Source organism: Anomaloglossus baeobatrachus, chromosome 3 (assembly GCF_048569485.1).
Source record: "Anomaloglossus baeobatrachus isolate aAnoBae1 chromosome 3, aAnoBae1.hap1, whole genome shotgun sequence".
NCBI lineage: Eukaryota > Metazoa > Chordata > Amphibia > Anura > Aromobatidae > Anomaloglossus > Anomaloglossus baeobatrachus.
The window spans coordinates 198,875,251-198,889,188 of NC_134355.1; the positions used below are offsets into that span (position 1 = coordinate 198,875,251).

At 46.1% G+C, this 13,938-nt stretch overlaps 1 protein-coding gene across 3 annotated transcripts in view; it reads right to left on the reverse strand.

Annotated features, from left to right (window-relative positions):
* FAM120B (family with sequence similarity 120 member B) overlaps positions 1-13,938 on the reverse strand; it is a 280,814-nt gene that overhangs the window by 63,962 nt on the left and 202,914 nt on the right. For 2 of the 3 annotated variants that reach the window (XM_075339685.1, XM_075339686.1), the window contains one exon: positions 7,553-7,963. The exons of the other annotated variant lie outside the window; for it this stretch is intronic. In XM_075339685.1, the coding sequence (XP_075195800.1) occupies positions 7,929-7,963 (35 nt within the window). In that variant the 3' untranslated portion in view covers positions 7,553-7,928. Of the gene's footprint in view, positions 1-7,552; positions 7,964-13,938 lie in introns of those variants that run through there. 3 annotated transcript variants of the gene reach the window in all.

Consider the following 13,938-nt stretch of genomic DNA (forward strand, 5'->3'; position numbering starts at 1 on the left):
GGTGATGTCCACTGTCGGTATGAGCGGTGACGTCCACAGCCGGAATGGTACGGATGGCACTACGGTGAGACAAGGGATTAGAACCAGCTATAAATGCACAGAAAACAGATAACAGCACAAGGGGGTCTGGACACTGGCAAGGCTCTAATGGAAGCGTTGCTCGGGCGCCTGCTGCTGGGGGAGGTGAACCTAAATACCCATTAGGTAACAAGTGACCTCTGAGCCAGACTTTATCTCCGGGTTGAAGGAAAGGAACATCCAGACGTTTCTTGTCAGCGTGTTTCTTCATGCGGACAGAGGAATGTTCCAGAGCCGACTTGGTCTCAGCCCAGACGGCGGAGAAGGACCTCACAAGGTCATCAGCTGCAGGGTTGCCTGAAGAACATGTCACAGGGCACGGCACTTCGGGTCGCTGTCCATACACCACCTGGAACGGGGATTTAGCAGAGGACTCACTATCATGATTGTTGTAGGAGAACTCGGCCCATGGAAGCAGGTTGACCCAGTTGCTATGGTGTTCGTCCACGAAGTGGCGGAGATGGTTAGTCAAGACTTGGTTAATGCGCTCCACTTGCCCATTGGACTGAGGGTGGTAGGCAGAAGAAAAGTCCAATTGAACATCCATCATTTTGCAGACTGCTCTCCAAAACCGAGCGGTGAACTGGACCCCTCTGTCAGACACGATATGGAGAGGCAAGCCGTGAAGCCGGAAGATATGTTGAATGAATAATGCAGCAAGAACCGGAGCGGACGGTAGCCCGGGGAGTGGTGTGAAGTGGGCCATCTTGGAGAACCGGTCCACCACCACCCAGATGACTGTGCAGCCAGACGATTTTGGCAGGTCCGTGATGAAATCCATGCCGATATGTTGCCATGGAGCGGATGGTACGGGTAAAGGAAGCAAAGGGCCTGCCGGAAGAGTCTTCGGGACCTTATTCCAGGCACAGGAGGAACAGGATGAAACAAAGTCCTGGACGTCTTGACGTAGCCCTGGCCACCAGTAATATCGGAATATCAATTGCAGAGATTTCTTGTGACCCACGTGACCTGCTATTCGGGAAGAGTGTCCCCACCGGAGTACACGTTCTCTATCGACCTCAGCAACAAACGTCTTACCGGGAGGAAGGTGGTGCATGTCACTGGTGCCGCCATTAGCTTGGAAGGTTCAATGATGTGCCGAGGTTCATCTTCCTGATCCTCTAACAGGAATGATCGAGACAGCGCATCGGCCTTCAGGTTCTTCTCGGCTGGACGGAAATGCAGAACAAAATCAAAGCGGGCGAAGAATAACGAACATCGGGCCTGTCGGGGGTTTAGCCTGTGGGCTGTCTGGAGATATGCCAGATTCTTGTGGTCAGTATAGATGGTAACTGGATGCAATGACCCTTCCAGCAGGTATCGCCACTCTTCCAGGGCCAGTTTGATTGCCAGCAACTCACGGTCTCCGATTGAGTAGTTTCATTCAGCTGGGGAGAAAGCCTTAGAAAAGAAGCCACAGGTTACTGTCTTACCGTTTTCTGTGTAAGGACCGCACCGGCTCCGGATGAGGAGGCATCTACCTCAAGGATAAACGGCTTGTTAGTGTCAGGTCTGTGTAAGGCTGGAGCAGAAGCGAAGGCTCGTTTAAGGGACAGGAACGATTCTTCAGCTTCCAGGGTCCATTTCTTTGGGTTCTCCCCTTTGCGAGTGAGAGAGGATATGGGACGCACCAGAGACAAGAAGTGTGTAATGAATTGCCGGTAATAGTTGGCGAATCCCAGGAATCGCTGGATAGCTTTCAACCCTTCCGGATGGGACCAATTCAGTACGGCCGATACCTTATCGGGGTCCATCTTCAGGCCGGTATCAGAGACTATGTGGCCAAGGAAGGGTAACGAGGTCTGCTCGAACAGGCATTTCTCGAGTTTGGCGTAATGGCGATTCTCCGTCAATCTCCGCAGGACAAGACGGACATGTCTTCGATGGGTATGCAAGTCCGGAGAGAAGATAAGGATGTCATCTAAATACACAACCACACAGGTGTAGAGAAGATCACGGAAGACGTCGTTCACGAACTCTTGGAAGTCCGCCGGAGTGTTACTGAGCCCGAAGGGCATCATTCGATATTCATAGTGCCCATCCCGAGTGTTGAACGCAGTCTTCCATTCGTCCCCTGACCGAATGCGGACCAGATTGTACGCACCCCGGAGATCTAATTTGGAGAAGATCTTGGCACCTTGAAAGCGATCAAACAGTTCCGGTATCAGGGGTAGCGGGTATCTGTTCTTCACCGTGATCTTATTCAATCCACGGTAGTCAATGCAAGGCCGTAGACCTCCGTCCTTTTTCCCCACAGAGAAGAAGCCCGCTCCGGCAGGAGAGGAGGATTTTTGGATGAAGCCTCGTGCTAGATTCTCATCTATGTAGTCAGACATGGCTTGGGTCTCTTCTCGGGACAGAGGGTAGATGCGCCCACGCGGAGGGGTTGTCCCGGGGAGCAGGTCGATGGGACAATCGTAGGGTCTGTGTGGCGGCAACGTCTCAGCCTCCTTCTTGTCCAAGACATCGGCATAGGCCCAATAGGCAGGGGGTAACCCGGGAAGGGTGACCGGTTCAATGGGTCGGTGCGGAGGATGCACTGGTTTCAGGCAGTTGCTGTGGCAAGACGCACCCCATTGCAGGATGTCTCCAGAATCCCAGTCCAGTACTGGCTTGTGCGACCGAGGCCAGGGTATTCCCAGTAGTAGGGCATGCGTCATGCCAGGGAGTACGTGGAAGGTGATGGTCTCAGAATGTAGCAACCCCACTTGCATAGTACAGTTCTCCGTGATGTACCGAATGGGTTCGGATAGCGGTTTTCCATCCACGGAAGAAAGACTGATGGGGGTAGCAAGACATCGGACGGGAATCTGGTGTAGGTCCACCACGGATTGTTGGATAAAGTTCCCGGCAGAGCCTGAATCTCGGAACGCATGCTCTGACAACCGGATGGAACCACAGGACAGGGATACAGGTACATGGAGAAAAGGAGAGGACTTGGCATGACCTAGGGTGGCCTCTCCGATGGACCCTAGGCTCTGTAGTTTCCCGGCTTTACTGGACAGTCCTGAATCAGATGTTTGGCACTTCCGCAGTAGAAACACTCTCCTGCCATTCTCCGATTCCTCTGTCGCAGTCTGGACTCACTGACGCGATCGACCTCCATGGGCTCGTGCGGAGCAGTAGGCTGGGTGAAGGGAGGTGACATCGGCCTCTGGAAGGTGGGCGCAAGGCGCGGGGTTCTTCTCGCCCGGGTGACTTCTCTGGCACGCTCCTGGAAGCGGAGATCAATACGGGTAGCCAGAGAGATCAGCTCTTCCAGGCTGGTAGGTACATCCCGGACGGCCAGTTCATCCTTGATTTTACCGGATAACCCTTCCCAGAAGGCAGCTACCAAGGCGTCATTGTTCCACTTGAGTTCGGAGGACAGAGTGCGGAATTCGATTGCATACTGTCCCACGGTGAGATTCCCCTGGTGGATTCTCATGAGCGAAGAGGCAGTAGACGAGAGACAGCCTGGCTCATCGAACACCTTACGGAAGGTGGTTAGAAAGACGGACAGGACTTGAACGGTCGGGTCATTCCTCTCCCAGAGCGGATTCATCCAAGCCAGAGCCTGACCAGTCAAATGAGACATGATAAATGCGATTTTCGAGCGATCAGTTGCTCGCTGCAGCGGCGACAGCTCAAAGTGCAGGGAGCACTGGTTTAAGAAACCACGACACAAACAAGGATCCCCTCCATACATGGGTGGGGAGGCCAGGCGGGAAGGAGATATGCATGTCGATAATCCCGCAGAGTCGGGGGTTGTTGAGGAGGCCGGATTCTGCAGGGCGTATAGACGGGAATCCACGGACGCCATATATTTCCTGCCATGCGTCTCTGGGCCTCATGCTGGCGGGACAGTTCCTTCTGTAGTTCAACTAGTTGGGAGCCGTCGGAGGATCCGGAGGTTTGCATGGATGCCAGACGGGATTCCACAGACTTCATGTGAGCCACTAATCTTGCTTGGGTCTCGCGTTGGCGGGAGAGCTCCTGTTGCAGGTCAGTCAGCGGGTTAACCTTGATCCCGGCGGAGTCCATGGCCCGAGCAAACTATTACGCTCACCGAGGAGCGGCGAGCGTCCGGAGGTGGACCCACTGGACCGTGCACCGGACTCCCCTGAGAAGGCGACCAGCAGCGAACCCCTATACAGGGACTGTGCGGCGCCTCCCCAGAAGGCCTAAATGCACGGCAGCCAGGAACCGGTAGTAGGAGTCTCTGTAGGGCCAGGTGTAGCAAGGTTGTGGCTTCCACAGCCGGCAGAACACGGAAACAGCACCGGAGATGCTCACAGCAGGTGACGTCCACAGCAGGTACGGTACAAACAATGTCCACGGCAGGTAGGGCACGGTGACGTCCACTGTCGGTATGAGCGGTGACGTCCACAGCCGGAATGGTACTACGGTGAGACAAGGGATTAGAACCAGCTATAAATGCACAGAAAACATAACAGCACAAGGGGGTCTGGACACTGGCAAGGCTCTAATGGAAGCGTTGCTCGGGCGCCTGCTGCTGGGGGAGGTGAACCTAAATACCCATTGTGTAACAGGTGACCTCTGAGGTCACTTCCAGAAAACGGGGTATACCGCTTTAAGAAAGGGGGCATGGCCTCGCGCGCAACCTAGAGTCACTTACTGCAGTTCTGTGTAAGGACGGGAGACAGGAAGAGGCTGCAGCATGCCTGGGAGCAGGACGTACAGCAGGGCCCGGAGCAGGGGCAGCACCTGCAGAGCCATGGAACCGGTAAGAGGAAGGCCGTCGCTGCCTGGGGCTATGACTGGGAGTGCAAGTGGGAGCCATGCTGGGACTGGGCAAATGTGAGGAAGCGCGCCCCCCACGGGGTCTGGTGGGACCAGGCGTTACAGTAAGAACACAGGTACACTTCTTGTTAAGCCCAGAAGTGGCAGGCCAAGAAAAATATCAGAAAGGCAGAGAAGAAGAATGGTGAGAACAGTCAAGGACAGTTCAAAGACCACCTTGTTATGATCCGGAACTATGGAAGACCACCACAAATCATTGGCAAAAGGTGACAAGAGCATTGGCAACTAATCTGGCCGCCATCCCCTTACTAACCATCACAACTAGAAGTAGCCGAGGGGTGAAATAACATCCTGTGCACCGCGAACCCAGCCAGAGAACTAACAATCCTAAAGGTAGGAAAGATGAATAACTCTCTGCCTCAGAAAATAGACAAGAATAGCAAGCCCCCCACATTAAAAGACTGCGGTGATATAGGAAAAACACAATACACAGATAGATGACAGGATTAGCAAAAGGTGAGGCCCCCGCTGACTAAAATAGGAAAGGACAGGAAAGGGACTGATGGTGGCCAGAGAAAAACCCTGCAAAATACCAACTTCCTGATAGTACAAAAAGGCGCTCAGATCGCACATCCTATACCAGGTGCCCTTGTCATACCAATGAACAGAAAACAAAAATAACAAATTCAACAAGCCACAAACACATGGACTCAAAGGAGCTATACTCCACACAGAACTGCAGGGAGTTCCCCAACAAACCACTGAGGGGGAAAATCCCTGCATGCAATTAAACTGAAAACAACCACAGCAAAAGACAAACCCAGATAAGCAAAAGAACCAGACAATAAATAAATAAAGAGCAAGCACTTATCTGGGATAGATGTGGTGTAGAGCAGGATGAAGCAGGCTGGAGATACAAAGAACAACTGACATCCGGCAACAGCCTGCAATCAGACCAGGATTTAAATAAGCAGAGAGTTAGCAAAGGAAACACCCATTGCACAACACACCTGGTCCAAGTCCAAACCATTCCTGGCCACCAGAGGGAGCCTCCCAGCAGCCAAACATAACTAACATTCAGAACACCACCTCCAATGACCTGCAGCTTCATCTTGCTGCAGATGATGTCAATGTGCATCGGTCAACAATACAGCGCACTTTGCACAAGGAGAAGCTGTATGCGAGAGTGATGCGAAAGAAGCCGTTTCTGCAAGCACGCCACAAACAGAGTCGCCTGAGGTATGCAAAAGCACATTTGGACAAGCCAGTTACATTTTGGAAGAAGGTCCTGTGGACTGATAAAACAATGATTGAGTTGTTTGGTCATACAAAAAGGTGTTATGCATGGAGGCAAAAAAACACGGCATTCCAAGAAAAGCACTTGCTACCCACAGTAAAATTTGGTGGCGGTTCCATCATGCTTTGGGGCTGTGTGGCCAATGCCGGCACCGGGAATCTTGTTAAAGTTGAGGGTCGCATGGATTCAATTCAGTATCAGCAGATTCTTGACAATAATGTGCAAGAATCAGTGACGAAGTTGAAGTTACTCAGGGGATGGATATTTCAGCAAGACAATGATCAAAACACCGCTCCAAATCTACTCAGGCATTCATGCAGAGGAACAATTACAATGTTCTGGAATGGCCATCCCAGTCCCCAGACCTGAATATCATTGAAAATCTGTGGGATAATTTGAAGCGTGCTGTCCATGCTCGGCAAACATCAAACCTAACTTAACTGGAATTGTTTTGTAAACAGGAATGGTCAAATATACCTTCATCCAGGATCCAGGAACTCATTAAAAGCTACAGGAAGCGACTAGAGGCTGTTATTTTTTCAAAAGGAGGATCTACAAAATATTAATGTCACATTTATGTTGAGGTGCCCATTCTTTTGCACCGGTCAAATTTTGTTTAAATGCAGATTGCACATTTTCTGTTAGTACAATAAACCTCATTTCAATCCAGAAATATTACTCAGTCCATCAGTTATTAGATATATGAAACTGAAATAGCTGTTGCAAAAACCCAAATTGTTATAAAGAAAAAAGGTTAACATTAATAGGGGTGCCCAAACTTTTTCATATTACTGTATAATGCTAATTCTATCATTCCAAAGACTGGAATGGAAGTGTCATAAGGTCTTACTAAATCACAAGTAGGATGTATTACACACTGCCTTACAATGTACATGAAGTCTATTTCCCTCCCAATACCCATTTAGGGTGGCTTAGTATATGTTTTGTCACGTTTGTAGTCTATTGTTCACTGTTATGCATTAATTAGAAGGGCACTATAACTTACATAGCATTTATCATACATTTCAAAGAGACGTTTCAGGTTGTGCTCTATAATTTGAGTTCTATTTTAAACACATTTGGAATAGAACTGATAACATTGTTTTGCTTTTTGAAATACTCTGAGTAGCTCTGGCAGGTTACAGACTCCCCGGGGTGTCCCGCCAAGCTGTCAGCCACTAGATGTCTCTCTTCTGTCTGTTCATTGCCGTGTGTTTCTCTCCTCTTTATCGAACTACATACTGGAATAACAGAGTTACCCCTTCAGCTTCAGGGCAAGAAAGCCCTTGGATACATGAGGCGCAATGTTGCAATGCACGTGAGGGAAAGAAAGCTCCAGGTCCTATAGTGCTTGCAAAATTAAGATGACGAGAAATCATGCACTTACAAAAAATGAATAAATTAAAAACCATACTAATCATGGACAAAATAGTCTTCTATATGTCAAAAGCAGCCTTAATTTATTATAGGGATTAAGGGGAGCGAGACCATGCTTTTTACTAAACTGGCAGGTACACTTTAATTCTAACAAATCTTTTAGAACAATCATTTTATGTAAGAGGAACAAGTAAAAATATATTCATAGATTGCAGCTTGTGAGCAGGGCCCTCTCTTCTCCTGGTATCTGCTGAATTGTGTTATTCTGTAATGACTGATATTGTCTGTACATGTGCCCTCTGCATTGTACAGTGCTGTGGAATATGTTGGCACTATATACATAAAAATTATTATTATTGTAATGAACTTATACACTTCCACTTCCTTATATATTGACAACATTTTGTAACAATTACAGACTGGAAACTCAGTGTCATCTTCTCTGACTTGATTGCCGCAATCTTTTTCCTAATAGAAGAGAAGAGAATCAATTAAATATTATACATTTTGTACAACCCTAACCCTTAACAGTTAACCCCTTCACCCCCCCTGGCGATTTTCCGTTTTTCATTTTCGTTTTTTCCTTTCCTTCTTCCAAGAGCCATAACTTTTTCTATTTTTCCGTCAATATGAAGGCTTATTTTTGGTAGACAAGTTGTACTTTTGAATGAAACCATTAGTTTTACCAAATAGTGTACTGGAAAATGGGGAAAAAATTCCACATGTGGAGAAATAGTGAAAAAATTGAAACTCCACAATGGTTTTGTTTTTTTATTCACTGTGTTCACCATATGGTAAAACTGACATGTCAGTATGATTCCCCAGGTCAGTACGAGTTTATAGATATCAAACATGTATACTTTTACTATTATCTAAGTGGTAAACAAAATTCACAAGTTTGTCCGAAAAAAGAAGAGCGCTTTTGTCACCATTTTCTGAGATCATTTTTGTGCAGATGCTACGTTTTTATCACCTGTTATTGCATTTTAAAGAAATGTTGCCCTGACCAAAAAACTTAATTTTGGTGTTTGGAATTTTTTTTCTCGGAACGCCGTGTACCAATCAGATTAATTGATTTTATACTTTGATAGATCGGGCATTCCTAAACACAGTGATACCAAATATGTGTATTTTTTTTTATTTTTCTAACTATTTTATTCTCAATGTGGCAAAATGGGGCTGTTTTTAACTATTTTATATATTTTTCCAAACTTTTTTTTTAACCTTTTTTTATTTATTTTACTAGTCCCCATGCACAGTTCAATTGTTTGTGCATTTCTGCTGATCACAGCAGCATTGCTCTGATCACCTGTGAGTGCCATTGCTCTGTCAGCTCTCACAGGAAGTGAGTCATGGCAGTGTCAGGGATCATTATCTGACCCCACCCTACCATACCAACACATTGGCGCCCTGTGATCGCGTCACAGGGGCCGCCAATGGAGGTGGGGAATGGTGCGATCCCTACCACGGGCCTTTACATCGCAGTGCAGTTAGTGTTTGACAGCGCACTCTAAGGGGTTAACAGGCGTGGGTGTATCTCCAACCCACCTGCACCTGTTAGCCACATGACTGCTGATCAGATCAGAACACATGTGCGAGGAATACCGTGGGGAGGTGACCAAGAACGTACCAGTATGTCATTGGTCGTAAAAGGGTTAGATAAACACAGAAACAACAACAAAAAAAATAAAGAAATGGTAATTTTTCAGTTCACATTTAAAACGGTGCATTATTGTGGTCCTATAAGTGAAGAACCCCTGATTAATGTCATAGTTTTTTACTTAAAGGGAATTTGTCACCAGGTTTTTAACACCTAATCGGAGAGCAGCTTAACATATCAGCAGAGATCCTGATTCCAGTGGTGTGTCACTTACTGGGCTGCTTAGTGTAGTTTTGATAAAATCACTGATTATTCAGCAGTAGATTATCATTAGAGGACTACTTGGTGTGCTGCCAGATACTCCAGCATATTCATGAGCTCTGTATAACTGCTAGATCTGCAGAAGAGAAAACATTGATTTTATCAAAATGACAGCAAATAGCCCAGTAAGTGAGATATCGCTGGAATCAGGGTCTCTGTCTCTACATTATGCTGCTGCTCTCACATGGGAGATCAAAACCTGGTGATAGATTCCCTTTAAAGACTTGAAACAGTGTTTACATTTGTTTGGCAACTACTTTTTAACTGTTTCAATGATGTAGTCATGTGAGGTATCCATTGTTTTGAAGTATGAGCTGAAGATTTTTAGGAACTATTTTTTGTAAAATGTACCTACATAGAATTCAACACCGCATCAAATCACAAAAAAAAAACAACTAAAAACATTTCAGCCACAGTTTTACTGTTAATGCCATTAACTTACCATCAAGTGTTGTTTGTTTTACTAAGTGGGTTGTTATGGATAGGTGGACAACACATTAAGTTTGTAATTTGTGATATATAAACGACAAAATCGTTAGTACCTTTCAGTTAGTGTAAGAACACAATGGTCACTAAAACTATCTGAAACTGCCAACATTCCCCCCATGTCAGAACTGAATTTTATAATATCCTTCTATTGCCTGCTCTGCTCCTGTAAGCTCATCTGAGATAGGAGATGGCAGATGTTACTGATGAGATTCTATGATGATGGGTGGAGCTAGAAACAGAGGGAGGAGCTAGAGGGAGGGGGAGGAGCTATAGGAGGAACTCCACCCCCTTCTTCCTCTTTTATCTACATAGAATCTCATCAGTGACTGCCATCTCCTCTCAGTAATGGGAAAGTCTTCACTGAAAACAGATTTTACCTCAGAATCGAGAATTGTGATAATGACTGATCCATTTCTGGCAGAGGAAGAAGCAGATTTGTCTGATAATAAATATTACAGAGCTGCTTATTTTTATGTGTAATATTGATTTATGAAAAAAAAATGAGAATGACGGGTACACCTAAGGCCCTTTTCACACGCACGTGAAAAACACGTGCCTGTCTTACGTTCCGTTTTTCGGGTTCGTGTTCCGTACTTTGTCTGTTTCTCCGGTACATGTGACATCCGTGTGATGGCGTATGATAGCCGTGTGTGCGTGTGGAATGTCCATATGTGCGTGAGATACGTACGTGTAATGTCCGTGTGAAATGTTCCGTGTGTGATGCACAATGACGTTGCTACATGCTGGCAGACAGCAACGCGCGATGAGAATGAACTTGGGTGAATTTCACCCAACTTCATTGTCATCCCGTGGCTCTGTCTGTGTGTCGCGTCCTGATTAGCGGTCACCCATGAAGAACTCACCGGTGACCGCTAATCCCCTGAGTAACTGAAATGAGTAGCCTGATTAGCGCTGCCGTCACTCAGGTTACCGGCGGCTAGCTGGAGTCCTCCACCCGAGACCGCAACTCACCTGTAACTTCATCGCTGATCGCGCAGCTCACTTCAGTCACTTGAGCGACTTGTGGTCACAGTTGGAGGATCCAGCGGTGGCCGCGAGTAACCTGAGTGACGTCATCGCTGATCGCGCGACTCACTTCAGTTGCTGTGTGGTTCTGGCAGTGTTCTACTGCAGCTCTTGTCAGCTTCATGTAGCTGAGCTGAGAGCGTCGCGGGACCTCTGTGGATTACACCAGACATTGAGGGGTTTTTGGGGCTTAATAAAGTGGTGAATGAGGGTTTTTTTTATTGTTTATTATTTCAAATAAGGGATTTTTTTGACAGTGTGTGTTTATTTACTTTAACTTACAGGTTAATCATGGAAGGTATCTCGGGGAGACGCCTGCCATGATTAACCTAGGACTTAGTGGCAACTATGGGCTGCTGCCATTAACTCCTTATTACCCCGATTGCTACCGTACCAGGGCAATTCGGGATGAGCTGGGTACAGTCCCGGGGCTGCGGCAATTCCGGGCGGCTGCTGGCTGATAGTGTTAGGCTGGGGGGCTCCCCGTAATGTGGAGCTCCCCATCCTGAGAATACCAGCCTTAAGCCGTGTGGCTTTACCTTGGCTGGTACCAAAATTGGGGGGAACCGCACGCCGTTTTTTTTTAATTTTTTTTTTTTTTACTGCTCAATATTGACACGCCCACCGGCAGCTGTGATTGGTTGCAGTGAGACAGCTGTCACTCAGTGTGGGGGCGTGTCTCACTGCAACCAATCATAGGCGCCGGTGGGCGGGAAAATCAGGGAATACGAGATTGAATAATGAGCGGCCAACATTTTTAAAATAGTAAAAGCCGCCGGAACTTTTTTAACAGCTGTGCAGCGCCGCGCCAGTGATCGGTGAGTATGAGAGAGGGGGGAGAGACTGACCGACGGACTGAGGGAGATTGACTGACATACACAAAAAAAAAAGATTGACCGACATCGCTTCAAAAAAGCAGAAAACGGACACGGACCATACGGAGATGCATCCGTGTCATGTACGTGTGCTCATGGACCCATTGACTTTAATGGGTGCATGATGTGTGCGTGTTCCATGAGGAAAATGGACATGCATCCATGTTTTACGGACAAACAAAGGTATCACGCACACACGCACCGTATGGAATAACGCACGTGTAACTCCATACATTGATTAACATTGGAGTACGTGTGTCCATGTCTCCGGTACGTGCAGGAACGGACCTAACATGTACCGGAGACACGTGAGTGTGAAGGGGGACTCAGACTAAGTGTGGATTCTCCTTCCAGCAGGACAATGACCCTACGTCTATATCTACGTCAAAGCATATTCATGTGTGTGAATGGCCCAGTCACAGTGCAGACATAATCCCAATGAGAATCTGTGACAACGCTTCAGTATCGCTGCTCACAGACGCCTCCATCCAATCTCACTGAGCTATTTGGCAAAGAAGAATGTGCAAAAATCCTAGCTTCTAAATGTGAAAAACTGGTAGTGACACCCCAAAAGACTTGCAGCAGAAATTGCAGAGAAAGGTGGTCCTACAAAGTACTGACTCAGGGGGCTGAATATAAATGCATGTCACAATTTTTAAGAATTATATTTTAATATTTAGAAAACAATATATCATTTCCTTTACACTTCACAAATACTTGCTACTTTGTGTTATCACATAAACTCTCAATATATCTTTATATCTTATATCTTTGTGAGTGTTAAGGCCCTGTCACACGCAGAGATAAATCTGCGGCAGATCTGTGGTTGCAGTGAAATTGTGGACAATCAGTGGCAGGTTTGTGGCTGTGTACCAATGGAAAAATATGTCCATGATTTCACTGCAACCACAGATCTGCCAAAGATTTATCTCTGTGTGACAGGGCCTTTAAGTGAAAAAATGTGGAAACTTTGAAAGGGTATGAATACTTTTTCAAGACACTGTAGGAATAGAAATCACTTTATACATTGCTCTACATGTGGTAATTGTTTTTAGCATTTTTAAGAGGTTTCTCAGCTGGACCCACCTGAAAAAGACGGTGTTTGCACATACCCTATGGCTATGTGCACACGCTGCGTTTTTTTGACGCTGCGTTTTTGGCCGCTAAAAACGCACAAAAACGCATCCGCGGCAAAAAAACACATGCATTTTTACCGCGATTTGGTGCGTTTTTGATCTCTGCGTTTTTCCATTGCATTGCATGGGGGGAAAACGCAGAAAAACGCAGGAAAGAATTGACATGTCCATTTTTTTTTAAGCTCAAAAACGCAGCTTAAAAAAAAGTTGTGTGCGGACAGCAAAAATGAAAACTCATAGACTTTGCTGGGGAAGCAAAGTCCTGCAGTTTTGAGGCCAAAAAAGCACCCGACAAATGCGTAAAAACGCCGCGAAAAACGCACTGTGTGCACATAGCCTAACACTGATTTATCTCCCCCCACCTAAAACACATTCACATATAGATATACAGAGAAGCCCTGTTTAATCTGCAGGAAGATCCTATAGATATACAGTATGTATGTTGTGGAGTAAAGATAATGTGAGTAACAGTTTTTCTGACTTTTAGTAGCCAGAATATAAAATAATATGCAATTAAAGCTATTCTGCAACGCTATCATTTCTCAGCTTCTAGAAGACAAGGAAGTAATAACACAAGAAAGAACTACAGGAATTTAGGCTAATCCCAATGCAACTGATTGGGCTGATACCTGTGGAAAGCTCAGGGATCTACCTCTCAAGAGAAGGGATTTCCTCTCTCAGCTGTTTGTCTTTGTGCTTTAAATGCTTTTTATGATGATTTTGTATTTATCAGGGCAGAAGTAACATAATACAGTCAATGGCACGTTTCCGTCATATTAGGCTATGTTTACACTACGTTTGCTCAGCGAAGACAAAAAAGTGACATTTCACTTTTCTCATCTAACTCATAAATTGTTATAATTATTATTTCATTGTATTAACCATAATTTACCGTATATTTCACACAAAAAAAACACATGGTGGGATGTAGATCATTTTCTACAGTACGATAGGTTGACTATGGGTGACATAGGCCACTGTATGTGCTTTCTCTTT